This window comes from Pygoscelis adeliae, unplaced genomic scaffold (genome assembly GCF_000699105.1).
Source record: "Pygoscelis adeliae isolate BGI_AS28 unplaced genomic scaffold, ASM69910v1 Scaffold353, whole genome shotgun sequence".
NCBI lineage: Eukaryota > Metazoa > Chordata > Aves > Sphenisciformes > Spheniscidae > Pygoscelis > Pygoscelis adeliae.
In genome coordinates this window covers 71,832-99,813 of record NW_008824445.1, presented here as the reverse complement: position 1 = coordinate 99,813, position 27,982 = coordinate 71,832, and the positions used below count along the sequence as shown (strand labels likewise).

General features: G+C 56.2%; 1 protein-coding gene across 1 annotated transcript in view; it reads left to right on the top strand.

Annotated features, from left to right (window-relative positions):
- Nucleotides 1-27,982, top strand: part of NCOR2 (nuclear receptor corepressor 2) — a gene marked incomplete at its 3' end in the record, with an annotated part of 186,193 nt that overhangs the window by 150,390 nt on the left and 7,821 nt on the right. Inside the window, exons 20-40 of the mRNA XM_009320956.1 lie at nt 269-389; nt 1,381-1,615; nt 6,393-6,548; nt 7,128-7,267; nt 7,345-7,450; nt 8,125-8,229; nt 9,159-9,262; nt 11,720-11,870; nt 15,745-15,897; nt 16,259-16,345; nt 16,815-17,092; nt 17,914-18,277; nt 20,452-20,679; nt 20,798-21,043; nt 21,694-21,843; nt 22,292-22,426; nt 22,544-22,706; nt 23,286-23,719; nt 26,080-26,223; nt 26,396-26,544; nt 26,883-27,076. Of these exons, the coding sequence (XP_009319231.1) occupies nt 269-389; nt 1,381-1,615; nt 6,393-6,548; nt 7,128-7,267; nt 7,345-7,450; nt 8,125-8,229; nt 9,159-9,262; nt 11,720-11,870; nt 15,745-15,897; nt 16,259-16,345; nt 16,815-17,092; nt 17,914-18,277; nt 20,452-20,679; nt 20,798-21,043; nt 21,694-21,843; nt 22,292-22,426; nt 22,544-22,706; nt 23,286-23,719; nt 26,080-26,223; nt 26,396-26,544; nt 26,883-27,076 (3,843 nt within the window). The remainder of the gene's footprint in view (nt 1-268; nt 390-1,380; nt 1,616-6,392; nt 6,549-7,127; nt 7,268-7,344; nt 7,451-8,124; nt 8,230-9,158; nt 9,263-11,719; nt 11,871-15,744; nt 15,898-16,258; nt 16,346-16,814; nt 17,093-17,913; nt 18,278-20,451; nt 20,680-20,797; nt 21,044-21,693; nt 21,844-22,291; nt 22,427-22,543; nt 22,707-23,285; nt 23,720-26,079; nt 26,224-26,395; nt 26,545-26,882; nt 27,077-27,982) is intronic.

Sequence of the window (27,982 nt, the reverse complement as noted above, 5' to 3'; positions counted from 1 at the left end):
GGATGCTGAAATCTTTGGAGTGGTAGCTGCTGTCTAAACAGGTTTGGGGCCAGGGCAGCAGCTTGCAAGGCTGGAAGCCCGAGTGCGTGATGTGTTCAAGAGCCCAGATTCCCAGCAGCGAGCAGTGGTCCAGCACGCTCCTCTCTGATGAAAAGTATGTCCTCTGTGCCTGGCAGCATAAAACAGAGGGGTGCAGGACCTGGGGGAGCGATGGGACGTGGAGCTTGTCCATGGCATTGCCCAGCTGACATGCGTGTTTTGTGTCCAGGTTGCTGTCTCCTCGGCCCAGCCTAGTCAACACCACCAGCGATGCCAGGCTGAACTCCTCGCCGCAGAAGCCGCTGGACCTGAAGCAGCTGAAGCAGCGTGCTGCTGCCATCCCTCCCATCGTGAGTTCCCCACCAGAGAGGGCCAGGACTGAGAGCACGGCGGCCGCGTGTGCCTCGTGCATGCTCTTCCATTGGGCTGCGTCCCCTGCGGGGCATGCGTCAGGGTTGCAAGGATGTGCTCATCCCTGCAGGTAGCCGAGCTCGTGGTCTGCAGAGAGCTGTGGCTGGGCAGTGCGAGCCCCACAGCAGGCAAGGTGCTCTCTGTGCGGATCATGTTCCCAGCTGCTGGAGCAGCTCTGCCAGCAACATTTGGATGTCCCTTGAGCTCTTTTATCAGAAAGTTGTGGGAGGTCTGGACAGAAAAAGCTTCTCATTGCCCCATGACTGCTGCCTCTTGTTGCTTTAAAAAGTGAGTGTGCACCTTCCCAGCCCTGTGCTTCTCTTCGTCCAATGTGTTTGAAGGATATCACATAAGAAGCATTTATGCTCTTCCTCATCCAGAAGCTCTACTTGGTCCCCCTTTTTGGCCACCCAGTAGCCGTGCACTGAAAGAACATGTATTCTCTGAGGCTGATGGTCCCTCCTGGTGCAGTGGCTTGGGCTGTGACAAAAAGCACCCTGGTATCTCCAGGGTCAACACCAGAGGAGCAGCATCGCAGGGCGGGTGGGGAGGAAATCTCTACTTCTGGGTTTTGAGTACTCAGGGAGGACCCGTTCCTGATGCTCTTTCAGTTTCCCATGTTACAGCTTAAGATGTGGCTGCTGTAATGTAACTTCTGGCAAAAGCTACAAGCACTTAACTATAGATTAGAGGTTTTAAACAGAGGAAGTCTGAGGCTCTCCTGTAGTGTCACCAGCACAGAGCTGATACTCTTTTGTTGTGGGCTTTTTTCATCTCCTATGGCTGGTGAGCTTTGCAGCCTTGTTTGGGCTGGTAAGACCTGCGGTGATAGTGTGGGGCAGGTGCTTCTCATAACACCTTGGTGTCTCCAAGACTGTTATGGATGTCAACAGCACATGGCAAATGTCACCAACTCTTATTGCTTTGCAGATTTCCGAAGGTTTCTCAGAGGGGATATTGCAGAGTGGAAGTGTGAAGCCTCAGGTGCCTCCCCATGCCTTGGCCCTCTACCAGCAGCAGATCACGAAAGCCCACGAGTCTGCCCGCGAGGACATGCCCCCAGGCAAGCTATCGCAGTCCCAGCAGCAGCAGGCTGAGAAGGAGCAGCAGCCAAGCAGCAGTCCCAGGGGAAAGAGCAGGAGCCCCGCTGTTGGTGACAAGGAAGGTAGGAGGGTATGCACGTCAGTGCGTGTTTATCCGCACAGAAATGCCCGGTGTGTGCAGCTGGATGCATCCGGCAGCTTTCCTCCTCTTAGGTGAAAGCTTGCTTCAGCCCTTGAAAGCTCTTTAATAGCATCTTGAAGCAGGACCAGAGAGGCATGGCTAATTTCCCATGTTCATTAGACAGTACATCATGTCTCATTGAGCCTACAGCAAACACCGGGCTAGTGTCGAGCGCTGAGGAGGTGAAGATTGCCTTTATTAGCGTCTCTGCCATTCACTTGAGAGCAAAGGGGCCTGGAGGCATGCCAGGGCTCCGGGTACAATGGCTCTTTTCTACCTTGCTGGCTTTCTATAAAGAATGCTTTTAATGCTCAGCGGGGACCATTATTTCATTTAAAAATCAATGCTAATACTGTGACTTGGAGTCCAAAGGTTCCTGTAAAGATTCCCAGTGCTTTTTCCCCGGAATAGCTCTGATGTGGTTTGGCTGCCTAATGAGCAATTCAGAGTTTCCCACCATAGAGTATCTGAAGCGTTATTAGCTTGAGCACCTGGGGATCAAGGTTAAGGAGAGACGGGAAGTCCTGATGAGACCATCCTCTAAATGTGTTTTTAATCTGAGTGTCAGAGTCTGTTCCAGTTCAGAGTCTGTGTCCCTGCCCCTCGTAGCCAGCCTGCGGTTCAGTTGCGTGTGAAGATGAGATGCTGTGGCATGATCAGGGGAGCAGCGAAATCGGGCTGGGTGGGTGTGATGTCCCCCAGTGCTGGATCCCGCATGGGGATGGGTGCAGCTGCAAAAATTACCTGCTTACGCATGGAGATGGAAGGTGGATAAGACTACACTGATGAGACAGATCGGCACTGGACCTGGGCGGTGATCTTTGCTGGAAAATTGGTGCACTAGCTCACCCTCTAGTAGCCAGGATCTTAGCAGCCTGCTCTGCGGTGTCCAGGCCCAAGTATTTATTCTTCAAGCAGTTGTGTCCATCTGGACAGAATGGTGTGCTTGCAAGGAGAGTTGGTTAGTGGCACTTGGCCAAATTTTTTTAAAACGATAAATAGCACCATGTGTGCATCACACCTCCAGAATGCTTTGCATATAAGCAAGGAAGGTGACTGCTCACCTTGAAAGAAAGGGAGTTCCCCCCGAGTTGCGGTGTTGCCATCTGTGAAGTCCCGTCTCCAGCTGTGCTCGTGTTTGCTGCTCAGGCAGAACAGTTCCCCTCCAGCTCTCCCCGCTGGCAGCGGGTAATCAGGTTTGATCTCTTCCTGCGCTGTAATCCTGTGCGATCTGGTCTTGCACAGCTCAGCTTCCTGGTGAGCTGGGTGGCACAGCCAGCGCTTGAACCCGGAGCTCCGCATCGCCGGCGTCCCAGCGCTGCGACTCCAGCTTCCTCCTGGCTGCGGGAGGATGAGGAGGTGAGGCAGATCTGTGTGTGTTAGGTACAAGGCAGGGTTAAGGGGTTGGAGATCAACCATACCATTCTGTGACCTGTTGGCGCTATTATTAAATGCAAGGATCTGACACCCAGGTGGATTTTTTATGGTTTTGTTCTCTGCAAAGCACTAATGATATGAAGCACTTTATTCTCTCATCTCACACCTCTGTAGTGCTCTGAATCTTCATTAACATTTCATGTTAACGAAACTAATTATGCCTCCCTGTACCCCTGCAAACATCTCAGCAGGTCTTGGGCTCCAGCTGTGTCATCTCCAAACCCTGCGTAGCTGTGCATGCGTGCTGGGTACCAGTGTGGGTCTGGGCTGCACATGGACCCTAGGGAACCACAGGCTGGTCTTCTCTGTTGTGGTGGGAATGCATCTCCCATTTGAAAACTGGCAGGTTTGTGATGAGAGTCACCTCAAGGGGAGAAATCAAGTCCCCCATAGCCCTGGTTTCAGTATGGATATGGACTCAGGCAGCTGCTCAGTGCCTTCTCTGCCTCTTGGAGCACACCCCGGCTGTGGATCAGGGGTTAGAGGGGAGACAGCCGGATAGTCCTGGCAAATCTGTGTACGTCCCTTCACTTCCCTGCTCTCTGAGGCGTCCTAGTGAAGTGGCAAGCATCCAGACTACAGACATTGTGCTGCCGCACCGCCTCTACATGGACCTCACATTAAACAGGAGAGTCCAGCACACCCTGCAAAGCCTTCAGGAGAGCAGCCTCGTGCCGCCTCCTAGCAAGGGGCCAGCTCTGCCGGAGCAGGTATTCCCGTTCCTCCCCTGCTCGATAAGAGAGCTTGAACTCTTGCAACCGCTCCAGAGATCAACATCCTTCACACTGCTCTGGATCCGCTTCAAAGCCAAGTCTTGCACGCATCCTGGCCGAGGCGTTGGCTGCCTCGCAGCCGCTCTGGGGCCGGCTGTCGGCTTGGGGGGGGGCATGTCGGCTTGGAGGGCGGCCAGCCGAGCCGTACCTCCCTGAGCACTGCCCTCCCTTGCCTTCCAAGACGAGCTGCTAATCGCAGGGCCGGGCAGAGGCAGGCAGCCCTGCCTGGATCTCACCGACAGGCAGACGGATCCCTTTTCCCATTGCCGAGTTGCCGTCGGGCATATCTTTGGTTATCGCTCGGCGTTTTGAAAGCCAGCGGTATGTTTTGTGTTGATTTAGTTGTGTTTCATTTGGCCTTTGTAGGCGATGGGGAGCCAAGAGCATTAATTTGGATGACGGATCATATAAACTCTGACTCCTTCGCTCCCATTCCAGGGGCTTGATAAACGGTAATAGGAACTCTCTCTTCCCCGCGTAAGTGCTATTTTATCAAAAGCTGGCTGAGTTACAGCCACCCTCTAATGCGGGGGCAATTAGGAACTGGCCGCATTTCACAGGCTGGAGAGGCACGCAGAGGAGGGGACGGCTCCCACGGGGAGGGGAGGAGGACAGGGCTTTCCAAGAGCCATCCAGGGTGCACGTAGCCTTGGCTGACGGTGCCTTGGCATCGGAGAGCATCTTCAGCTGGGACATCCCAGTGCCATTTGCCCTGGCATGAGCAGAGTCGAGCGGGGCTGAGCTGAAGGGGAGAAAATCAGGGAGTGTGGATGTGCCAGGGACTCTCAGTCGGTTTGGAGGATATGCCTGAGTTCCCCCGTACTGGCAGGATGAAGGGATCCTCTCTGGGATCCAGCATGGGGAGAGAAGAGGCTGCAGCAGAGGTCTGGCCCCGCCGGGCTGCAGAGGTGTGGGTGCTTGGACACCTCTGCCTGCTGATAATGGATTTCTTCTCTCACTGAAGCGGACAAGAATAATCTCCTAGCTTCTGAGTACACTGAGCATTAATAATGATAATGCAGTAAAGCCTCATTAAATTGGGCCTCTGATAATCGACTTGCCCTATTATTAGGCTTAGCAGGATTCAGGCATCTATTTTTACCAAAAATGGATGGTTAAAGACTGGGTTCATTTGTGATTGCTATTGTTTACCGCCCAGTTTCTAATTTCTGGTCAATGTGGATGTTATGTAGGTGGGTCCGGGGAAGAAGGGCAGTGCAAAATTGTTTATCGATTACAAGCAAATCCTACCAAACCTGCCTGTAATCCATCCAGAAAAGGCTGTCTCATCCGTCTGCTCAGCAAAGTGTGAGGATGCAGTTGGGGTGGAGCTGATGCAGATGAAGCCCCTCTTTTCCCCGGCACCCTGCAGAGCATGGCAGGGTTCAGGCATCCGCAGCACAGCTCCTCCATCATTAGGCACTTCTTGGCCTCCAATCAGCCTTTTTACGGGCAGGGTGAACCCAGCCTGGCATCCAGTATACCCCGAGCCAGATAATTTCAGGAAGCTTTCCTGCCCCCAGCCCCGGTGCCTTGCAGAGGACCAGAAAGCCACCCCGCTCCCCGCAGAGGCACCCAGTCGTCCCGCAGAGCCTGTCTTGATCTTCATTTGCCTTTGACAGTCTTGTACAGCGCTGTTGTCCCAGGTGTTTGGAGAACATCTGGTCACTTCAGACACTGCACATTATTCCTTTGCTGTCCAAGAAGCTGATGCCATTATTTCTGGCCACTTCCCACAGCCTGCAAATGGTTTATAGCCGGCAGCCGTCCTTTAAGAGCGGCTGAGCTTTTGTGTCGCGATGTGATGTGGGGATGAGCTTGTTCCCAGCGTGCCGGCACACAGTGGTCCCTGGCAGTGGCCTGGGGCTCCCTTGGCGCCCCATGCCCGTCTGCACACTGCAGACCGTGTTGTCACCAGCGAGCCAGTGCCTGCTGGATCTCCCCTGCACAGTTGGGGGGACCAACTCTGGTCAACCAGTTGGCCAGAGGGATGCCAACGTTGGTGCCTCTTGGCTTTAACCTCAGCGAAGGGTTTGGCAGGATCATCGTTAATCCCCCCAGCCCTGCCGTGGTGGCTGATGCGGAGCTGTGGGCACAGGCAGGATCTGCCCAGGAGTGGTTTGCATGTGGCCAAGCCCTGGCAAGGCGCTGGACCCTGCGCTCGTCCCAGTGGCCAGCTGCACGCCAAACGCCGTCTCTCCTGGGCGGGGTGGGATGTCCATGGAGGTCCTGGCTGGCAGTGAGCACCGGCAGAGTCACCAACACGGACATCCGTCCTCTCTGCTGCATCTGAGTAAAATAAATACTGTCAAATCCAGGCAGTGACACTGAGGCTTTTTCTTTTTAGTTTGGTTGGGGAATTCAGCCCTCATCTCATGGCCAGGTCAGACTGAACTGAAGCCACTTCCCATGCTGGGAGCTGGCTCTGGCTCCCCTGCCCGTGCCCGCAGGGACCGCTCATCTGTGGGGGCCGTTGAGCAAGCTGGTTGCTTTCTGTTTCCCTTGCAGAAAAGTCCGTGCCTTTCTCATCCATCGCAGAGGCTCAGAAGTTGAGTGCAGAGCCGACAGCCGCCTCGTGCTGGCCTCCTGTCCTGTCCTACTCCCGAGATGTGATAAAAACGTCTCCCCAGGCGGAGCCCCACTTGTTTCAGTATAACCCACCAGGCAAGTAAAAGCCGCCGGCTGCGTCGCGTGTGCTCTCCGTCCCGACCTAGGGCCGAGCACAGAGGCTGTGGTTGCAGCAGGCATCGCAGGTCATGCTCTTAACTCAGTGCAGCTTTTTGGGGAGAGGGTAATTTTTTTTTCCTGCTAACACCTTGCTTTGGCCCAGCATGGAGCTCCCTCGATGCTAATGCAGCGGTCTGAGGGTGGCCAGGCAGGTCTCCCAGCTCTGGCCAGGGCAGGTTTAGGGACATGGTTTGTCGCAGAACAGTGTGGGCGCTCCCTGCGCTGCCCTCGGTGCGAAGTCGGGCAGGTTTCATCCCTCGCTGCGCTGTCCCTCTCCGGCTGGAGGGCAGACAAGTCGGGCGCAGAACATCCTCAGGCTGCAGAGGGGACGAGGCAGTCATTTAAACTATTCCAGTCCTTTCCAAAGCGATGGTGTGACTTGGATCCTAGTGCAGGCTCACAGCCGGCCAGTTCACCGCATCCAGCCCCTGCTCCCTCCCTTGCCCCTTTTCTCTCCGATAGCTGCAGCCACTCTGCCTTCCCTCGGTCTTGCTAACACTTGAGTTTTCTGCACAGGACACCCCATCCCGCTAAATCTGCATGAGAGCTCTCGCTCGGGGCTGCAGAGACTAGCGAGCATCTCCAACCCTCCTCCCCTCATCTCCTCCACCAAGCACCCTTCCGTGCTGGAGAGACCCGTCGGATCCATTTCCCAGGTAGGGTATCGGGTGTGAGCAGCAAAGACGCTTTGCGGGGCCGGCAGCCGCTCCTGACCTCTCCTCTCGCACCGTAGGGCATGCCCATCCAGCTCCACACGCCCTACAGCTCTGAGCACGCCAAGGTCCCTGTTGGCTCCATCACCATGGGCCTGCCGCTGACCATGGATCCCAAGAAACTGGGTAAGGAATTGGGTGGCGAGTGATTTCTCACATGCTTCGAGAGCAGTGGGGAGCGAGCTTGCCGGTGGCGTAGGGGAAAGGAGGAGCACAGAGAGATCTGCTAAGAGGATGAAAGGATTAGTCCGTCGGGAGAGCAGAGACACAGGGAGCTAAATTTGTGCAGCATAGGAAAGCAGCAACTCGGTCAGGGATGCATCCCAGCCTATAAATACCCTCCGGCTAATACTGTGATTGAAGGAAGGAAATATATTGCCGCTCCCCAGGCCGGTAGGATAAAGAGTAAATGGCCTGAAGTGAACAAAGAAAGTGTTTAGTCTGCAGATTTGGAAGCATTTCTTAACAGCAGGAGGGGATGGGCGAGGGACCAAGTCTTGGGGGGGGAGGGACACGGGCCCTGTTTCCCATTGTGTGCGGGTCCTGTTATAAACCAGCACTGGGTTTTCAACACCAGCTCCGGTCCCGGTGTGGGCAGCACCCGGCAGTGCCTTTGCCAGGGTGAAGGATCTGGCTTTGCTTGCCGGCGGTTGTGCGTCCTTGGTGAAGTCCGTCCCAAAGCGGTGGGGACGGCAAAGGCGCCGAGGAGGTGTGGGCTGGCAGAGATGAAAGCCTCGAGCAGCCGAGGGCTGCGGCCCTGTGCCCTGCACCTACACTGATACGTGGTTAATGTTTTCCAGTGCCTTTTCCTGGAGTAAAGCAGGAACAACTTTCTCCTAGAAGCCAGGCCAGCCAGCCGGAAAGTCTGGTTCTGCAGCCGTCCCAGGAGGGCTCCATCCTGCGGGGTGAGGAGCCAGGGGCGGGAGGCGCGTGCCCCAGCTGCGGGAGGGGAGGGATGCTGGCACTGCCAAACCTGGCGAACGCCGCGCTGGCTGCGGCTGCCCGGTGATTTCAGGTTTGATTTCTGGGGTTGTGCTCAGCTGAAGGAGTCTCTTCGTTCCTTTTCTCCAGCGTTGCCAGCCGGGTGGCAGATAGGACTGTACAATGTCTCAACATTTCTAGCCATCTCCCCAAATCAGGGCCTCGGGCGTTGATCCTGGTGGAGGTTTTGTGTTCAAGGTGCACCTGAAAATCTGTTGCTTAAGCTAAAGCAAGACTGTTTAAATTCCATTAATAGTTTTTCTTCAGGTTCTTCACTGTTGCTGCTGCAGCACATTTCATTTAAATATAGCCCTCCCATGTTTCTTTCCCCATTAGCTAGGCAGAAGAAAATAAATGCAAAGGTGTTGCTTTTAAGTGCAAATTCTGGTTTGTGAAACCCTCCAACTAAGGCAGTCAGAAGCCTGAGTGCGGTGGGCTGGCTCCAACCCAGGACAGATAAACGCGAATAAACGCAAACCACCCCGAGCTGCATCTTGCCGGAGATCTGCTGTGATCGCATCAGGAGAGGCTGAGACAGGCTGTGCTTTCTCCCGGGCCCGTAAATCTGCCTGGCCCCTCCACGAAGGCAGCAGGGAGCTGATAGCCTCAAAATACCCTTTTTTTTCCACCTCCCAGCCCGGCGCTCACAGGGCTGGGTCCCTCGGGGGACAGGTGGAAAGGGCTCTGCAAGGCATGGGGTTTAACGCTGACGTCTCTTGGAGGGCTTCCCCTCCAGTACCTCAGCTTGCTAGAGATTGGGTTGAATCCTGCGCTTAGTCAGTAGTCTCACCCCCACAGGTTTTGTCCTGAATGGCAAATCCAGCCCCCAGCTCACTGGCTTTGTGTCCTACAGGTGCTTCCCTCGGCTCTGCCTCAGGAGGGAGCATCACCAAGGGAACGCCCACATCCAGACCCCCTCCGGAGTCGCCCATCACCTACCGAGGATCCATCACACATGTAGGTCACTTGTCTCCGGCGGGTTTTGCTTCCTGGGTGCTGGCAGCTGCAGCTTGCGGTGCTGGACACAGGGGTCGGGGCTTTGCATGGCGGCGCCGAGCATGCAGCACGGGGCTGAGCAGCACGGCTCTGCGATGCTCCCGTCCCATGGAGCCCCTCAGAGAGGTCGGCAGCCGGAGCCTTTGCAAACAGCCTCTGCTGGAGCTGGCACGAGCGCTGTCCCGTGAGCCGAGCCTGCAGAAGAGCAGAGCTCGGCAAGCGGCAATGCAGAGCCTTACAGCACATCTAAACCCCACTTTGCTTTTCGTAGCTGTCGGGAACAGAGGCGAAAGCAGTTTTAAATGGCTCTGGGAAAATAATCTTGCCAGTGCAAGAAAGTGGAGCAGAGAGAAAGAGGAGATGGGTGGAGGGCCCAGGCCAGGCGGAGGAGAGGGGGAGGCTGTGAGGTGCATGTAAGGTAGCGAGGTCTCCTGCCAGGCCTGAGCGTGCTGCGCTGGGGGTCCTGCCCAAAGGCTCTTTTGAGCAGGAAGATACTTTGGCCTTAATCTCCACCATCCATCTAGCGGGCGATAGTTTTTTGCAGTGTGAATTATTGCTCATCTGTTAACAGAGCGGAGAGCATTAAAAAAAATAAATCTGTTTCCCGTGGGGATTTTATCTGGCCATCATTCAGATACTTAAAGCCACTCGCGCTCAGATTTTTGCCTGCCTCCTTCAAGGAGGATGTCCACATTCCCTTTGGCCCTGGGGACCTGAACCTGAATCCTGGCGCAGAGCAAAGGCTTAACGTGCCTGGTGCCCCACATCCAACAGCTGCCAGGAGTGGATGCTCGGGGGCTGTAAATAACCCATCAGAGTAAATGCAGGCTCCATCCCCTCACAAGCCCCTGCAGCAGCTATGGGCAGCAGTGGGTGGGCATGAAGGGACTTGAGCACCATGTGCCAGAGATCAGAAGATGAACAGAGTTTGTTGAGATGCTATTTTACATCCAGCTAATTAATCCATCTAGTTTCCTTTGTTTGGCTTGGGAATAAGGTACCAAGCCCAGACCCAGAGCATTACCTGCCTCTCCTGCTGGCCCAGCAGCCTGCATCCCTCTGCTCCCACTGGGGAGAAGGAGGCCCCCGTTCCGGCAGCAGCTCCGGGTACCAGAGCTGATATTTGATCTCAAATTAGTCATCCAGTTCGCAGAAGGCAGATCTTGAATATATGCTCTCTGCTCTGAAGCCATCTGTCATCACTTGCTTTCAAATCCCCTCTGAGCACGTCCGCGGAAGGAAGATGACTTACCTGGGGCTGGGAGAGCTGACTGGGAAAGCCGGTACTGGGTGTACTGCGAGGGCAAACAGTCAAGAGCATTGAACCCACACGCTGGCACATCCCAGCAGCTGCAGCGGGGTTTTGGGGACCGCTGGCGCTCAGAGGGCTTGGTGCTGAGCCGGGGCGTCTCCAAGCTGGGGTGGGGAAATAGTCTGCCCTGGCACAGCCTGGAAGCACCAGCAAAGTTGGCTGGGGCATTGCTTCCCCGAGGCTTCCCACGAGCATCAGTCCTGGGGGTTGGTGGGGTGAAACGAGCAGAGTAGGAGGGCGTCAATCAAGAGCATCGCTGTGCCTTCCCTGCGATGCGGGGGGGGGGACTGTCACCCCACGGTGGCTGTTCCCGGTTGGCACCGACAGGTTGTGATGGCAGCGGGGTGTTAATCACCAGCAATGCCTTCAAGGACATCCAGCTCTGGGTGTTTTGAAGGGGACTCAGAGGGGGGCAGGTGGCTGTGAGCTGTGTCCGTGTGTGCCTCCGGGGAAAGAGAGGTTTTGGTTCACATCAGTTTGTGTAAGGAGCCTGATGCTGTTTCTTCTGGAGAGCTAACCGGCAGCTTTCGCTCCCTGACCTGCTCCAGGACTGCTCTCGTTGATGCCTGCCATCTTGCCCGGGCGTGCTGCCGGCCGCCAGCTCCCACGCACAGGCAGCTCTCTGAAGGTCACGCATGGTGCCAGCAGATGTGCCCTGGGTGGGCAGGACATCTCCGTGGCTCCTGTACCAGGCTGGGAAAATAGGCTGCAGGGAAGAGCTAATGCTCAAGCAGTCTCTGCCGTCACTGAGGTGTCCCCAGGGGGGCACCAGCCCTGTCCCCCCAAACCTGTGGGGTGGGGGCAAGCCAGGGAGCTTACTCCGAAACACGCAGGGCGATAGAGCTGCTATTTTGGAGGTCCGTGCTGTCCTCACCCCCGCCTCTTCCCAGCAGCCTCACGCAGATCATGTACCTTTTTACCGCTCCTCGCTATCGTCCTCATCAATAATTAAGATGCAAGGCCCTCGCTGTTGGCTGCGCCAGCAAGCGGAGGCTGGGCGCGCTCTCCCTCCGCTCAGCCTCCTGCGGGGAACAGCCTGTCCCTGTGCGCGCGCTTGCTTAATTGCGTGTGACACTGTTAAATATGGATCTTGGTGGCTTTCCAAGGGCACCCCGGCAGAAGTGCTGTACAAAGGAACCATTACCAGGATAATCGGAGAAGACAGCCCCAGCAGAGCAGAGAAGGCGAGAGAGGATGCCATGCCCAAAGGACATGTCATCTACGAAGGGAAGAAAGGCCACGTGCTGTCCTACGAGGGTAAGTCGTAATCCTCTGCCTTTTTAGGGCAGGCGCTGGGGGTTTGTGCCGCTGTGGCTGGGAGTCGGGAGCTATTTGAGGAAAGGCTGACAAAGTGCAATGGGCCAGCCTCGCATCTTTACTTCCAGCATCGTTTCTCTCCCTTCCCACCCCGCCTGCCTACAGCCTGGCTGCGTTTCCCTCTGTCCCATGTGGTTATCTTGCCTTGGAGGCGGCTTTGCTGGCGGGCACGGGCATAATAGGGCCATGGCCATGGACAGGGTCTCTGGTTTTGATTGGTTTTGGGGAGCAGGGGAGAGGAGAGGACCAGATGGGAAGGTATTGCCTTCATTCCTAGCACCCTGTGCAGAGGGGACTGTCCGAAAACGTTATGAGAGCATCCCCAAGCTCTTGGGCCAAGGTGGGACTCAAGAACCTGCAAGATGGAGGCAAGTCAGGTAGTTTGGCATAAAGGTTTATTCAGACATCAGATTCCCACCTGCAACGTCTTGGCTGCCATGCAGCTTTCCGAGCATGGGGCTGCCCTGCGGGAATCCTTCTGGGCCCGGCAGCACCGCGCCTCAGTATCTTATGAGCTTTGCTACAGCATCTGTAGCTATTGGAGGGGGCGAAGCCATTCCTGCAAGGAGCCTGTCTGGGGGTTGCATTGGCCTGTTGCCGGCTGCTATCGCCCCGAGGCGCTGAGGACCCTGAGGGGCCTGCCCGGAGCCCAGGCTGGGGTGAGAAGCTGCCCCCGGCACAGATGGTGTCACTTGTTAACCGGGCTGACCCTGCCCGGCCAGGGAGCAGAGTACGGCAAAGCAAAGCCAGGCGAGCAGCCGGGCTGCTCCAGAGAGGGCTGTGGAGAGACCCAAAAGCCATGTTGCAGCTTGCACCCCTGCTGTACAGTAACGCGCTTCCTCGGTAAATGCCGACGGTGCCTCGCTGCGTTAGCGGTATCAGCAGGCAGTCACCAGCTGCTCCTGCCTCCTCTGCGCCTGCTCATCCGATCGCAGCACTGGCCATCGAAGCTGCTCAGCGAGTCCCAGTGGTTCCCGTTAGAGATAAGCAGATGTTCCTCCCCAGTGAAGCTGGAAGCGACTCCTCCGTGCTCGCCTTTCGCCGTGTGCTGGGTCAGGCATCTCTGGCATGGAGCTGGGCTCCTCCTCGCCCGCAGCTGGGGTCAGGAAGAGCTGAATTACAGACACCGCAGCCCCGCGTCCTCTTGGGGTAGAATACTGGCATGTGCTCTGGCGTGCATGGGGATGGCCGTCCTCATGTGTCGCCTCTCTTCTCAGTTGAATTTGGAGATGACTAAGGAGCAGATCCTAACCTCAGCTGCACTCGCCCGCCTCAGCAGGTATCTCTGGTCGGCTGCTGTGCTGCCTGAACCCTCTGCCTCCCTCCCCGGGGCGGCTGCATCCCTCCCTGGGGCAGAGCATCCCTTTTAGCCTGCCTGGCAGCCTGGGCCCTGTGGTCAGTCCTGCAGGCAGAGGGTGTCCAGCAGAAGTCCTTTTCCTCTTGCCCACAAGTGCAGGCAGCTGGTTTTATCGCAGGCTGGTTGTTTCGTCCGGGGCCGGAGGCAGAGGGTTCAGGTTAGGCCACGGGGGACAACTCGCAAGCTTCAGCGGATGCCACCTCTGTGTGCACCCTGGGACCACAGGGACCTTTCAGGACAGGGCTCTGCGCCGTGCCTCTCGCCCACCGTGTGGAAACCAGCTTGTCCCATGCCTGCCCACATTCGCTGTCAACTCTAGCCCAGAAAAGAAGTGTCTCTGCAGGAGAATTGTGTCTGGGCGCCCTTTGGGACAGTTGGCAGGGCTCGGACCAGGGAGAACGCAGGAAGCATTTCAGGGCTTGTTTGTGCAAGAAGCTATTTTAATCTCCTTTGCCCGGGCTTGGAGTCGAATGAGGTTGATCTCAAAAACGGTGCCACCAGGGGAGAGACGAGGAAGGCTCCCGGCAGCGAGGACTGCCCGTGCCCAGAGCTGGCATCCCACTCCAGGCAGCAAAGGAGACCTGCAGACCAGACTCTGCCATTGCACGCACTTGTCGGTGTCGGCCCGAGTCTCCTCAGCTGCAACCTGAGCCCATCGTCTCTTCTCCTACCCCCAGTGGACACAGATGAGGAATTAATTCCGTTCTCTCCAAGGCAGCCTTTTACATGCTTGATAGCGTTTATCGCATCCTGAATAATCTCGCCTGCTTCTGCAGCCTAGCCAGCCCTGCTGCCTGCCTCCTTCCCCCCGTACAGCCTGGCAAGGCTTCGCAGCCCAGAGCGGAAGAGTTAAAAAAAAAAAATTCAATAAGAAAACTGAAATTGTTGGTGATTATGAATTTTGGCAAGCAGGAAAAAAATTGCAAATTCTTTAGTGTCATGAGGGTGCTTAAAATAAAAGAGCTGTAATGAGACGAGATCCTGTAGCATGTGTGAGCTGAATTGTGCTAGATTGGTTATTCTCATTCTGCATATGATTGCTGATGGCTTCTGCAAGGCAAGGGACATGGTTTTGGAGTGATTTTCTTTCTGTTTAGTCTCTCTTCTCCCTCGCGCCCTCCCCCTGCTTCCCAGCGGTACAAAGGGTGCCTGGGACCACGTCCCCTTCTGCAGAAGGGCTGTTAGCAACAGATGTGCCTTGATGACAGGGTGCAGGCACATCGCCTCGTGTCTGCCGCAAGGTGCTTGGCTGATTCTGAACATCACCCCCGGATTTCTCCCGTCAAATGAATCTGAAGTGAAGGCTCGGGGACAGATCCCACTCTTGTTTCCCTGCATGCAGCCCCAAACCCTTTCTGGATTGAGTGGGTGCTGATTGCGGAAACCGACAGTGGGTGTGAAGTTGTAATAATCCCATTTTATTAATTACTGGTTTTGCCGAGGAGGACTTTTGTCCCGATTGTCCGTGATGGAATGAACGTTTTTAGCTTCTCCTTCGTTTTCTCTAATTGTATAACCACCTTTTCTGCCCGTGAAGAGGAGGATCAGGGCATCCTTGGCAGGGGCAGCCAGGCCAGGGACGATCGGCAGAGGCATTTATCTCTCCAAGCCAACATCCCCGCTCGGAGCTCGTTACATAAACACGAGGCACTCGGCTGGATCAGAAGCTGCCTGCTAAATTCACAGCTCACCGCACATGATGGATGCCCATCGCCCAGGGCGGGCGTGATGCTGCCTGGCATGGGCAGGGCTGTGCTTGCAGAAGTGGGGGGGCTGTAGCTCAGGACAGTTGTCCACGGTTGGTTTGCAGAAGAATCTGCTCCAGGTTTGGATGAGGAGGTGGTCGGTGGTGTCCCGTCACGCTGGTGCTTGCTCCATCGGTCCTGCGTGGGACTTTTTGCCGTCTCTCCCAGTTCTTGTGCGCGCTTACCGCTGTTTCTAAGGAATTGCTCTCAGCTTTGTCCCTCCCCGCTTTTCCCTGGTTTTCTCACCCAGGGAGTGTCTCGGCAAATGTTAAGGCTGGCCAAGATCCCAAACAGTAGGTGTCTAGCAAAAATCAAAACAAACAGGGGGAAAAAAACAAAAAATCCCCAGGCCCACAGGGCCAAGTTTAGTGGAACCGCAGCTGCTCACACCAGCACCACGCTGGCTCCGGGCTGTCCTGCTGCCTACATCTGGCCCCCACCGGGGCGGGAGGGAGGGGGACACGACAGGGCGGATACTCCTACCCAGGCGGGAGGCACAGATCTGGAGTCTGAGGGAGGCAGGGAGGGGAGAAAACACCAGCTGAATTTCTTGGAAGCCAACCTCGTGCAATGTTTCTGGCATTGCTGAGCGTTGGCTGATGCTGGGATGGGATCTGACCTTTCAGCAACGCATGCAAACAGCAGTAGACACCCTTGGCCAGTGCTGACTTTCCGTGCTCCTGATGGTTATTCTCAGTGTTCCCTTCCTCAGGTGGAGTTGCTGCTTCTCAGTGTCCCAAAGAAGACAGCAGGAGCTCAGGAGCTTCTCATGAGACCACAGGAACCAAGCGGACCTACGATATGATGGAGGGGAGGATCAGCCGGGGCTTATCAGCCCGTGATACCTTATCTGCCAGCATCGAAGGTGAGTCTGGGTGAAACCTTTCACCCATGCTGTGTTAGTAGTGAACCCCCAGGGACCCCATCTTGTCTCTTGTATACATGATGCACCTTCCCGTGCCCATGTTTGGCAGTGGTTAGCTGGTACCCTGCAGCACATCCCAACAGGACAGCATCTGACCAGCATGGAAAAACAAGGGACACAGACTGGCCCATTTGCCTTTGGTTTCTGTCCTGGTAGACCAGTTTCAGGACTACAAAAAAAGGAAATACATTTTAAAAAAAGAGAAATCAAGTAATTTAGAAATTGTTGATATTTTTCCTTGTTGTCCCAGGAGTCCCTGGTAACACTGTCGTGTATTCTTTCCCCCTTGGATCTGTTCTAGGTCTCATGGGTCGAGCGATCCCTCCAGACCGACACAGTCCCCATAACCTAAAGGAGCAGCATCACATGCGAGGCTCAATTACACAAGGTAAAGCCTGCAAGCAGAAGATGGCCAGAGCCAGAGGTAATGTAGGGAAGTATCACATGCATAGCCCCTTGTTCTTGTTGTCAGGCTAGGGCAGGAGGAAACAAGAATGGACACATCAAGGTCCAGCTGCAGATCTCTGCAGTCTTGGCTATGTGCTCAGAGGGATTTTCAGTCTTGCTCAGCTTCTAGCAACCTAAGCTCTCACCAAAGTCAGGGGTAAAATTCTCAGTGACTTGTGTGAAGGCAGATTGAAACTAGTGCGAAATGAGTCCAGAAAGTGGTGGTAGATGTGAGGTGGTCCAGCTGCATTAGTAATGTAGCTGCTCTGTGTGCTCAGCTGGGTACCACTCCCCGAGTTACATGCTTTAACTAGAGACCCCCTTGAACTGAGCATCCGCACGGGGACTGGGAGTCCAGTATCTGGCTGGGGAATCACCCTCTGCATCCATCATCTTCTTGGGGGTTGCAGGAATACCTCGGTCCTATGTGGAGGCCCATGAGGACTACCTCAGAAGAGAAGCCAAACAGCTCAAGAGGGAAAACACTCCACCAAGGGACTTATCTGATGCCTACAAGGTCAGGTCTCATGAGAGCCTTACTCCTCTGAAAATGAAACCAGCCCATGAAGGCCTCGTAGCCACGGTGAAAGAAGCGGGAAGATCAATCCATGAGATTCCCCGGGAGGAGCTAAGGCGGACACCAGACATCTCTCTGACGAGACCTCTGAAGGAAGGCTCCATCACGCAGGTGAGTATGAGGCGAAGAGCGGGTGAGATCGGTCCTACTCAGGCTGCTGTCCTTGCACAGAGCCTGGGGACCATTCCCAAGGTAAAAGGAGAGCAGAGAGGGCTTCGGGTTGCAAACACATCACTGGTCAGAATTGAGGCTCTGCTTGGGTACAGGTTGCCCTTCTCCATCATCTGATCTTTAAAGGTCCCTTCTAACCCAAACCATTCTGTGATTCTATGATCCTTCCCAGCAGATAAATGCTAAACATGGGGAAAGGAGCTCAGCACCCCCTGACCTGTTAAGAAAGCGATCTCCATACACCCACACACACGGAAGGGGACACATTTGGCTCTTGTTCAAGGCCAGAGTCAACTCGGTGCCCTCGGCAGTTGTGACTCTGGGTGCGCATAACCTTGGTCTCCTCCCTTTATGGGCAAGTGTCAACCCAGCAAGGCCAGTAGTTAGGGTGAAACGTGGCATGCTGTCTCCTGTTGGGCTCCAAATATTTGGAGGGTTCCCATGGCACCTCGTAGTCCTACCTCATTTCACAGTGTGTGTAGGAGAGAGGCGTGATGGGCACAGCCAGCCTTCGGCAGTGACTCATCATCATCTTGTTGGAGCACAACAAGACATGCAAGATGGGCACTCCACCCTGCCCTGTGCCGTGCGGAGCTGTTATCTCTGCTTTGCCGATGGCTGTTGCTGTTTGACCAAGTAAACTGGTGTACTGACCCACTGAACAAGGAAGCACACATCCCATTGAAGTTTGGTGGGATGCGGTTGCTGCATCCCCTTCTGCTCTATGCCCCTTTGACGTCCTCTCTGCCTTCTGTGCCCAGGGTACCCCACTGAAGTATGACAGCGGTTCTTCCTCCTCAAGTACCAAAAAACATGACGTGCGGTCCATCATCGGCAGTCCCGGCAGGACTTTTCACTCTGTGCACTCACTGGATGTCATCCAAGACCCGAGGAATCTGGAGAGAGCTTACGAAGAGAGCCTGAAAAACAGGCCAAGCCCAGTGACAAACTCGGGTGGCTCCATCGCCAGAGGGGCTCCTGTGATTGTACCTGAGCCGGGCAAGCCCCACCAAAGTGCCCTCGCCTACGAGGACCACCAGGCAGGGCACAGCACGGCGTTTGGCAGCCACTTGCACAGAGGGTCTCCGGTCTCCACGCGGGAGTCCACGCCGCGGCAGCACGAAGGTACTTGGCAAACCTTTTATTTGATGCTATGATTTCTAGCAAGCCGAGGGGGCAAGGTGCACAGGAGGTGGCTGCTGACCCCACCTGCCTGAGCAGTTCCTGGGAGGTGCCCGTTGAACCCATTCTCCCCAGCACCCCACGCCCACTGTTGCCCGCAGCCGCGGCTGACTCACGGCACTGGGGCAGCTGTCAGGGACAGCTGAGGCTCAGGTCCCTCCCAGTGGGTGTTCACATGGTTGCGGCGAGGGCACCCCATGTCTGCGCCGGGGTGACCAGAGGGAGTTTGGACTGTGGCTGGTGAAGCTGATGGTGTTTAGAAAGTGTCTTCCCTGTCCTGGCGTTGGCCCAGGCACCCCTGTTTCTACAGGCAGGCAGGAAAGCAGTGCTTGGTGCAGCGGGTGGGGGGATCTTCACGCTTTTTACTGATCTGGTGTGTGTTTGCCTACCTCATGTGTTTATGCCTCATCCGTCACCTGGGCACCCGAGTACCTCGCCTCCAGGAAGATCTAATCCCTTCTGAGCCGGTGGATCCGGGCAGCGTGGCTGGCCTTTGGGATCTGCCATCCCCCCGGCCCGTCTTGCCTGCACCAGGCAGGGTCTGCCCATGCCCCCTGGCATCGGTTGTCTCCTGCCCCCAAAGCCAGACCTGGGGCTCCAGGGGAGCCAGGCGTGTGTCTGGGCTGTGCTCAGTGATCTCGTGAGACACGCTTCATATCCAGAGCACAAAAACCCCTCTTGCTTCGTGCCACATTTGTGGTCAGGATCAGTGCTGAAGCCAGTCCCTAAGACACCTTGTCCTGCCAAGCCTGCTAGCTACGGGTAACTGCTTTGGGGCTGTTGGCATCTCCCGCCTGCAAATCCTTATCCTAACCCAAAAGTCTCATGATCTGGGGGCACGCAGCACAAGACACCGCAGTCTGCCAAAACTGAGGCTAGGACGCGCCTCCCCGGCAAGGAGTGGGAGATGGGGCTGTGCAGTGCAGAGCTCCTCCAAAAAGCCTCCCCCATCGCTTGCTGCCGGCTGGGCCAGCTCCAGGTCTCTGTGGTTGGTGTGTCCCATTGCTGCAGCCTCTGCTGTCTTCCCGGTTAGGTCAGTCATTTTGGGGGAAGCCTTCAATGTTGGCAGCTCTTTGAGATTGGCACATACAGTGAGCACAAGGCAGGGGAGGCAGTGTCCGGGCGGTGGGGAGGGATCCCAAGGGAAAAATCAATGTTCCTGCAAAATGCCAGTGAGAAAGTGGATTTCTGCATGTCCGGAGCTCACAGGGTTTTGGGGTGCAGAGGATCTGCAGGAGTCATCCGCAAGGCACGGGTTGGAGTTGGAAGGCAGCTTTCCCTAGTTGCCTGAGCTTTCCTTCTGCCCTGACAGTAGGTTTGATTTATTAGTGACCTTGCCGAGACGCCGAGCTTCATGAAAGGAGCGGGAACAGCAGTTCGCCTGGCCCGTGTTGCAGCCAAGGTTGTTTTAAAGTCGGCAATGACAGGGCTGGGTCCGTCTGTGTGCACCCGAGGGCGTTGCTCCTTGCTCCCCGAGCCAGGGCCAGGCGGCATTTGGTGTGCAGTCTGGTGCGCAAGGCATTTGGTCACGCTCCTTGGGGGTGGCTCTGTCTTATGGAACAGGAGCTGGTGATGCTCATCCTAGGTGGGGTGAGAATCACCACCAATGCCCAGCTCAGGTTGGGAGAGCCAAGAGAAGTCCCTGACATGATCCAACCTCCCCTCCATCTGTTGGCAAAGAGCTTACAGCTCCAGAGGGTGGTGGGTGCTCGAACCCTCTGAACTGTGTTTCGTCACCATTGACAGGAGTTTCAGGGTCCCCGGCTCTGCCCAGCAGCGGTGACCTCCTCGTGCCGAGGAGCACAGCAGCAAGGCTCCACTGCCAGCTGCGTGTGCGGGCCAGGATGAACTCACAGACTGCCCGGCATGGCCGCGGTGAATGCGCTGGGTGGAGGGATGGTTTGGGATGGGCTTCTCCTGGGTGCGACCGGGTCTTGGCCTGCCTCAGCCTTGGTGGCGTAATGGGGCATGGTGATACAGGGAGGAGGGAAAGGTCTCTCAAGTTCAGGGGGAGCTGAGGGCATCCATGGGGGACACGCTTGGCCACTGGCACTCCTCAGGGACACAGCTTGGCTGCAGCACTCAGTCTCTGACTCATTTCCTTCTGCTCGCTGCAGGGAGCATCACTGCCGGGAAGCCGGTGTCCCAGGACAGAAAGATCACCCCCACATCGAGAGAGCTCACCAACTCCAAGTCTCCGCATGCCCCCGTGGCTGACCACCACCACCCCATTTCCCCGTATGAGCACCTGCTCCGTGGCGTGAGCGGGGTCGACCTGTACCGAGGACACATCCCGCTGGCTTTTGACCCCGCTGCCATCCCAAGGGGAATCCAACTGGAAGCAGGTACCTTCAGCAGGGGCACGGTCTGTTTGAGATTTTTTTTTTTTTTCCCTTGTTATGCTCTAAAAGCCTGAGGTCTCTGGGGAAAGCCACTTCATGTCTGCATCCTTTTCTCTCCCAGCTGCTGCTTACTACCTGCCAAGGCATCTGGCTCCGAGCCCCACGTACCCCCACCTCTACCCCCCGTACCTCATCCGGGGCTACCCGGATACGGCCGCCATGGAGAACCGACAGACCATCATCAATGACTACATCACGTCCCAGCAGATGCACCACAACGCTGCAGCCACGGCCATGGCACAGCGGGCAGACATGCTGCGCGGCTTGTCACCCCGGGAGCCCTCCCTCGCCCTCAACTATGCAGCAGGTCTTCCCAGCGCGGCACCGTCTGGGGGTTTGGGGGTATTTTGGGAGGAGGAGGCTGGGTCAGGCCAGCACCGCCAGCTCCAGCGCTGGGGCCAAGGGCCAAGGCAGCAGCACGGTGTCACCCAGCAGTGTAGGAACTTGGCTGGTCAGCAGGGCGGGGGGTTGATGCTCTTTTTGCCATCTTTAGTTACTTGAGGCTCCTTATGCGCAGCTCTGGTTTTGAGTCATGGGAGCACTTCCCAGCCTGGCTGTGCTGGTCTTTGGAGATTAAAATACACTCCCAGAAGGATATCTGGCTTTCTGCAAAAAGCGGAGCATGCTGGGGAGTGCGCGGGGTGCAGTGCTCCTGCCCCTCCGCAGGCAGAGCAGCGCTGGTCTCTGGCTGATGCTGCCTGCAGCCCCCTCACTCAGCGGGGATAGATCTTAGCATTGTTCCTCCCTGTTATTTCCAGCAGTGGGACATACTGTATTTGCCCGCAGAAGGGTCCCCTCCCCTGACAGCCAGCGCCCGGGGGCCACGCACGTGCTGGCACCTCTTGCGCTGTGCCAGAGCACCAGGATGGGTCGACCCTCCCCAGCATCACTCCCCGCTCCAGCACAGCCAAGCTGCAGCAGCTCGGTGTCATCCTGACAGTATTCTCATTTCTCCAGGCATCATCGACCTGTCCCAAGTGCCTCACCTGCCCGTCCTCGTGCCCCCCACCCCCAGCTCCTCCGCCACCACCATGGACCGCATCACCTACATCCCCGGTCCCCCCCAGACCTTCAGCAGCCGGCACAGCAGCTCCCCACTCTCCCCAGGTAACGCTGCAGGTTGCTTTTCCCATGGGAAAGCAGTTGGGGCAGGAGGCCCTTAACCAATTCAGGGCCGTGAGCTCAGCATGCCGGGGCGGATGGGGGGAGCCCAAATTCATTCTCACTCAGGGACCAGCCCACTGCCTCTCTCAAACCAGCTCCTCTGACCCTGCTTGTTGGGGGCTTCCTTGCTTTTCCCCCTCCTTCCCCAAAGTGGCAGCTGGCAAACAGCTTTGTGGAAGGTCGTACTCCGGAGACGGTGCCAGGACAGTTATTGCGTGATTTGCCTGGGTTTTGTCACACCGGTTGCCCCTGTCTGTCCTGCTCCAGGTGACCTTGGATGGAGCCGTTCCTTATCTGCTCTGCAGACACAGCAATGTGAAGAGCAGGCGGTGTTCCCCGGGGGGAATCACTCTGTCTGCAGCCCTTTCACTGCCTTTCGGTTGGGTTTCAGGAGGCCCCACGCACATGACCAAACAGTCAGGATCGTCGGTGTCCGAGCGGGAACGGGAGCGGGAACGGGAGAGGGAGCGTGAAAAATCCATCCTAGCATCCACCACGGTGGAGCATGCACCCATCTGGAGACCAGGTAGGCTGGGTGGAGGGTGCCCCAAGGCACCACATCTTGGGGCCCTTGCTGGGTGGAGGTAGGGATGGGACTATACAATGTAGAGCTAAAGAAGCGCTTCTTTGTATTTTCCCCCAGGTACAGAGCAGTCCAGCAGCCGTTCGTCCTCGCACTCTCACAGCCACCAACACTCTCCCGTCTCACCCCGCACCCACGAGACCATCCAGCAGCGCCCCAGCGTGCTCCACAACACGAGCATGAAGATCATCTCCTCAGAGACACCCACCCCTTCCGTCCTGCGGTATGTCTCCCTGCCACGGTTCCTGCCGCTTGCCTGGACCCCTGCACCGGGGCAGCCGTGGTGGTTCATTAATGGGCATCGCATGGGGCACCTCTGAGATGGAGCAAGGGTTGCTTTGGCCTTCAGTCTCAGCAGGAGCAGGATTGGAGCTTACAGGGAAGTTGTGATGGGGAGAGGTGGATTTTGGTGCCCAGTTCCTTTGCTTTTCCTCATGGTTTTTACTGCTACCAGGAGAGAAAGCAGGAGTATCCCAGGGCTCTCTGTTCTCAAATCACATAGGCAAGAGGGTATCGCTCCTCTTGGTGAAGGTTGCCTGGTGGTGGAGTTATGGAGGTGTCTGGGACCTGTCCCATGGGTTTTGTTCTCCCCAGTTGATGCATCCAGGCCACAGCCAATACCCTGTGGCCAGTTATTGTGGTGGAGGCTCCATCTGAGCCCTCCTCACCTGCTCCAGCACAGGCCAACCCTACACTCAGGAGACCTCGGCCAAGCAGGGCTGAACACCAGGGCTCTGGTAACAGCACTCCCCTTTCTCCACGTGCTTCTCTCATCTTCATCTTGTCTTTGTTTGCCTTCCAGATCCTCCTCCACCACTACCACGTCGCCAATCCGCTCCGCTGCCTTCCCCTCGGCCTCCACCCTGCGCTCCTCCATCAGCGCGGCAGACGGCTACGCAGCCCTGATGGACCCGGCCGTCCTGCAGAAAGAGGCCTCGAGGGCACGGGAAGCCAAGGCAGAACGACCCCAGACTGACAACAACGTCTTCACCTCAAAGCTGCCCAGTGGGGCCAACCTCGAACAGTCGCCTTCACCCATTAAAGCCATGGAGTCGAGACCTTTACCCGCCTCCGGACCTGGTTCTTCTCATCACTATAGCAGAGGACAGGGGAAAAGCCAGCAGCACCATCACCCTCTGGACCAGCAGCATGCAGCCTCGGGCTCTGAGCAGCACAGTAGAGAAAAGAGTCAAAGTAAACCCTTTTCAATGCAGGAACAGGAGCTCCGAGCACTCGGTAAGACCACCACGGCAGTGGCCAACTTCATAGATGTGATTTTCATGCACCAAATGTCTTGCAATAAGGGGCAGCGAGAAAGAGGCTCGCTAAGTAACAACTCCGCTAGCGATGGTAAGAAATTGGAGGGGAGAGGCGAGAGAGCTGTGGCCTGAAACCCATTTTATTTCATTATTCCTTATTTTTAGCTGCACGTTTTGGCTATTGGCTTCATCAGCTCCCCCAGTGTGCTTGTCCCTCTGCCTCCCGGTTGTTGTGTTACTCCAGACGTTTTTATTTGTGTGTGTTTTAGGGATCTTCCTTTCTCCCACCCTCTTTTATTTTTTCCCGTTGCCAAGTCCTGTTTTGCAAACATTGTTCAGTTCCTGGTATTGCTTTTTACAGACAATAGCAATTTGCTAATTCTGATTTCCCCATCATTAGAAATTCCCAGGCAGTCTGTAAGGAACAGTTGTGGGTAATAAATCAAACAAGTGAAGCGAAGAACCAGGAGTGTGAGCGGGACAGGACTGCTGGCTGTCAGACACACGCCTCCCCGCTCACGGTTGTGCCGTTGAGCGTGCAGGATCTCAGAGGGCTTTGCGGGCTGCTGCGTGGTGCAGCTCAGATGGGATCCCCTCACTTGGGGTGACCTCGCTCAGGGTCCTGGTGCTGGATGCTGCACAAGAGGGCAACGCGGGCAGGGCTGTCCAGGGATCGCTTAGCCCAGCCATGCTCGGCAGCCATTTCCACAGCAGACCACAGGAATCACCTAACAGCAGTCTTGTGTAGGACACAAAAGCGCTTGGATAAGTTTCTCCAGAAGGAAGTGCAGGGAGGGGACTGGATTCAAGGTCTAGGTCATTCTTGATGGGACCAATCTTCACCCAGAGCATTCATCCAGGCTCCCACCAGCATACAGAAGCAGCAGGCAGCCCACGGGGATTTGATGGGACCCCTTCTTCAAGTTGAAGCATCTGCCTTGGACATCAGTGCTGGGGGTTGCTACCCAGCCCCCCTTCCTGTAACCCAAGGGTGGAAAGGACACGACGGCGTGGCCAGGGGAGGAGAGCTGCTCTTGCCGGCACATCCCGACCCACCCATCCCACCACTTGGTCATGTCTGGTCCTGGCCCCATCTAGCAGCATGCTCCAGGGCCAAGGATGTGCCTCTGGCCGCGGTGCGCTGCCTGGCTGAGCTTTTCCTCCGCCTTTTTCCCTGGCACTAGTGTTTTCTCCAGCTGAGTGTTGTCGTGCTGCAGAGGAGAGGGACAGCTTTTCTATGGCCATGAGCTTACAGAGAGGAGCTGGTGTTCCCCAGGACTTAACTGTTTGTTAGGGATCTTTCTAGAGCAGGACACTTCACCTTGGGTGGATCTGAAGCATGGTCCCTTTGGTGCTGGCATGCATGGGGTGATGGGGGATGCTGCATCCCTGTCCCCAGCGCAGGGAGGTTCTCCGTGGGGGTCCTCCCCTACGCATGCCCCGGGTACGTGCAAGGTCAGTGTGTCCATGCCTGGGCACCGGGGACCCTCCGGCAGCTCTGTGGGTCGCCTGCCAGATTTGCCTGCAGTGGGCGGCTTCTAGGAATTGAGCGTTAGGAGGGTAAAGGTCTGTGGAGGCAACAGTCATGAGCGTTGCCAAACGTGCTTAGCTGGCGAGAGGCAGCGTGTGCCTCCTCCAGGACTCCTCTGTCCTCCGCCCCAGTCTGTGGAAGTATAACCTGTCCGTGCCTCAGTTTCTCCTCTCTGTTGAAGGATAATGGTGGTCCCTCATTCCAGCTCTGCTTGCTTTGGTGCAGCTTGAGTCCATGCAAGGGGCTTAAAAGGCAGAGAATGGTCAAGAAGCCTTTTTGCCACTGCGGTGTGCAAGTCTGCTGTCTCTGGAGCAGGATCTGGAGTCTGCAGGGCCTCATACCCAATTTTCAAGTCCCTGCTCTTGGCCATGCTGGGCTTGGGGCTTTTCTTTGTAAAGCACTTGAGACCTCCCGTGCAGCCACCTCCACTCCTGCAGAGCGTTCCTTTCCCTCCTGGCATAGTGCGGGTTTTATTTTTCTGTTTCAGTAGGTGATGGAAAGGGGGCAACAAGTTGTGAACCTGCAGGGCTTGAATTTGGTTCCTGACTCTCATGCTGTCACCGCGAGCTGCTGAGTGTCCAGCTCTGCAGGAATGAGACGTCACCTCTTTTACTGCAGCCATCGCCACAACTGGACATCAGAGGTGGCTCCAGGGGTCCCTGCAATATGACCTGCCAGGTCTTCCCTCATCTCTTTCCCCCCCACTTTGCTGAACGTGTGACTCTACCCGCAAGCGATGGTTGCCACAGCACTAGGGAAAAGCCAAGTGAGCTCCTGGTTTTAACTCTCTTCTCCTGTTTCCCCAGGCTTTCACGGAGGCTACAGCCCTGAGCGGATGGAAGCAGTGAGTCCCGTGAGCTCACCCAGCCTGTCCCATGAGAAAGGGGCCAAGCTGCTGCAGGATGCGGAGAAGGGGCACGGGGAGCATGACCTGAGGCAGAAACAGCAAGGTGAGGGCAGGGGCTGGCAGTGCCTGCCGGCCCAGGAGGGCCTGAGCTGGCATGGAGAGGCCTCATCACCAAGCTCTTGCTCGCCGTGCCCCAGTGCTGTGCTGGGATGGCGTTTGAGAAAGGGGACACAGACGTCATCTCACGCCTGCTCTCTTCTTTGTGCCTCCCCTAGGCTCGCTCAAGGCCTCGGCTCCCGAAGCAGCCCACCTGCAGCACCTCCGGCAGCCCGATGGCCCTCAGCCCCAGTGCCAGTCCCTGCAGTCCAGCCAGAGCATCAAGGGCATGAACCAGCGGGTGGTCACACTGGCCCAGCACATCAGCGTAATTAAGCTCGTTTTCACCTTCCCGCTGGGGCTCTGGAGAGGAGGGAAGAGTTGATATGAAACATGTCTGATGGGGAAGGGCTGGGAGTGATGCTAGAGACCTCAGCACCCCTGGCTGGGGGCTGGAGAGAGCAGGGTGCATCAGGCATGTTCAGCCCAGGTGTTTGTGTCCCCAGCAAGGCCATCACGAGAGCTCCTGCAGGCAGGAGGCAGATGTTACATCCCCACAGGGACAAACCAGTCTAATTCCCTCCTGCTTGCCCTGTCTTAGTTGAGCCCAGCAAAGCAAGAGGTAGAAACCAACTCTATTTCTAACTTGGGGGTTTCTTTTTCTAGGAGGTCATCACGCAGGACTACACACGCCATCACCCACAGCAGCTCAACTCCCACATCCAGACCCCGGTGTACTCCTTCCCCGGAGCCTCGTGCCCCGTGCTGGACCTGCGCCGCACCCCCAGCGAGGCGTATCTGCAGCAGCAGGAGCACGCAGCAGCCTCCAGGATCTCCCCGCAGAACGAAGGTGGCAAAAGGTGAGGTCAGAGAGTCCAACCAAAGCTGGTGCAGATGGGTTTCTGCCCACCCGCTGTGCCAGTCTTGAGCTCAGACAGACGAGGGCTACCCAGGGTGAGGAGCCAGGCGGGTGCCCTTGGCTACCTGGTACTCCGGTAAGGCGGTGCATAGGGCAGGCTGGCATTTGGCGTTGCTGAATTTATGCTCAGGGCTCAGATGGATTGCTTGCTTACGCGGCCCAGAGTGTAAAATTGCCGCCTTCTCATCTGGGCATTTTTCCCCTGTGGTGGTGCCTCTCTTGCCATTCCTGTTGTTTTAGAGATGCGCTCCAGACCGTCTTAGAGTTCGTGCATGATCCCCTTCCTGATCTGGCCAGTGTCACAGAACTGTTTAGGTGGAAAGGGACTTCTCCAGATCATCCAGCCCAACACCCTGCTTAAGCAGGTCAGCTGGAGCAGGTTGTCCAGGGCCATGGCCAGTTGGGTTTTCAATATCTCCACTGATGGAGACTTCAGCACGCCTCTGGGCAACCTGTACAAGCACCCTCACAGTAGAAAAGTGTTTTCTTGTGTGGGGATGGAATTTCATGTGTTCTGGTTTGTGCCCATTGCCTCTTGTCCTGTCACTGTCCTCGGACCCTGGCAGATCACGGTGTGGTGACCTTTCAGACTACAGATGGTTCCAAAAAACCCAAAGCAACGTGTTTTCCATTGGTTCAAAGTTAATTTTATCTTCATCGCTGTCAGTGAATCAGAAGCTTGTTAGACACACAAGTGTGTGTGTCAACTGCAACTATCCGTTTCGGGCACCTCTATTTCTTCTAAAGTCACTTTCAAATCCTTGTGCCGATGCCAGCACAAGGCAGGTCTGATTGCTGTTGTACAGAATTAAAAAATGGAAGTGTGAGAATGGGGTCTGTCCTCCCA